A 1,680-nucleotide genomic window follows, 5' to 3' on the forward strand; every position below is an offset into this window, starting at 1 on the left:
ATACTTAATGGCAGCAGTTTTAATACTCGACATGCTCCAATAGCGGCTGATTTTTCTGTCCCAGTTAGGTTCAGCGTTGAAAAGATACGTATATAATTGATAACACGAGCTGGCGGTGATCCGAATAGATCTCTGTATCCTCCAATAGTTGGTTGTCTGCTCTTGAGTATCTACTGCTATTTCTATGATTCGCTTCAAATCAGCCTCCACGTTTTCACAGTACCAGGTCTTCTCAACAACTGATTCAAATGGAGCTTCGGATATCAAAACATCCGAATATCCATTTAACAGAGATCTCAACTCATCTTTTGCACAGAATTCGTCTCCATTACCACGACATTGCACAGCTCGATTTGGATCTACTGAAGGAATGTTAAGATGCCTTCCCAACTGATGTTTACTGATGGCAGATTCTTTGGCCACTGTAAAAAGAAACAATATTGAACCCCATGAGCATATAATATTTTTTTTCAGTTACCCTTTAAAATCCGGTGGAATGATTCCATCAGTATGTTATTTTCCATAGTCTTATCCGTAGGCATTATTTTCTTTGGGTGGTTCACACAGCAGAGGTCGTCAGTCCGTTTTGCACCCCAAGGAGCTGTCCTTTCACTTTTTGTGATTCCCCATGCCTGAACTGTGTCGGTGCACGACAAATACGACGCGTTTCCCGATCTAAATATATTGAATATACTTTCAAATTATTGAGTACTAGTAATTGCAGAAATACAAAAATTACCGATTTAGCGTCAGCATAGACGCGATAATATGTTTGCAACGAGAAGTTCCTGCTTTGCAGGAGCAAATACACACCCACTTTGATACATCCGCTGATATGGTTAGACTCGTTTTGTGTGGAATTTGGCCAGGATGTGATGATTGCAGAACATAGCCACAGTAAGTTACAGCGCAATCTGCTTTTTCTGTATATCCTATACAGACAACGTGCCCTGCATCAAACACAGCGCAACCTTCACGAATTGGCCGGACACTATCTCCAACATAATCGAGAATATCAACTAACGTGATATTAACTCTAATATCGTCCCTACAGTCATCTGAAACTAATCCGGAAGTGAACTTTTGTAATTTGATAACAGCGCGTTTTCAAAACAATAAATTTATCACAAATTTGTATTATACCAACAAAGGAAATGCATCCATTTACTTCAATCATGTTTTTCCTACCTGCATTTGCCATTTTTTACTCCAAATGAACTTTATTTAATTGAAAATAAATGATTTTGTAATTGCGTCCATTCACTCTCAAGAGGAATTCAAACGAACATCATCCATGTACTAGTTCATATTCCCACGCATAGAGTTCGCATGTGTTGTCATAGTTTTGCTGCAAGATGCCAATTGTGTCACCTATGTATTAGGCGCCTAGGACTCACACCGCTTGCATTCACTCACACAGCACCTAATTGATGAATCTACGTTATGGTCGGCCAGCAGATGGAAATGATGTGAAAATGATAATGACGTTTTGCTAGCTGTCAAATCGTATGGAATATTTTTTAGTACATCATCACTTTTGTGGTTTTAGATTTCAAACCTAGGTGTCGCACTGGTGCAGTTTCGCGTAGATTCATCAATTGAGGCATTTTTCCATAGAAAATGTACGCTTAGTCTTTGAAAACTACTTGTCCAACGCTGCACTGGGTAATTTCCAAGATT

The 1,680-nt window shown here is 39.2% G+C and overlaps 1 protein-coding gene across 1 annotated transcript; it reads right to left on the reverse strand.

The window, feature by feature from the left end:
* Positions 1-470: 470 nt before the first annotated feature.
* On the reverse strand, positions 471-1,201 carry LOC135710673 (uncharacterized). The gene is made up of 3 exons (XM_065233320.1): positions 1,189-1,201; positions 740-1,058; positions 471-675 (listed from the first exon to the last, which is right to left on the reverse strand). Exons 1-3 carry the CDS (start codon positions 1,199-1,201, stop codon positions 471-473), a joined length of 537 nt encoding a protein of 178 aa, XP_065089392.1.
* Positions 1,202-1,680: the final 479 nt, after the last annotated feature.

Source organism: Ochlerotatus camptorhynchus, unplaced genomic scaffold, assembly GCF_037179485.1.
Source record: "Ochlerotatus camptorhynchus isolate MF236.1 unplaced genomic scaffold, CSIRO-AGI_Acam_v1.1 ptg000401l, whole genome shotgun sequence".
Lineage (NCBI taxonomy): Eukaryota > Metazoa > Arthropoda > Insecta > Diptera > Culicidae > Ochlerotatus > Ochlerotatus camptorhynchus.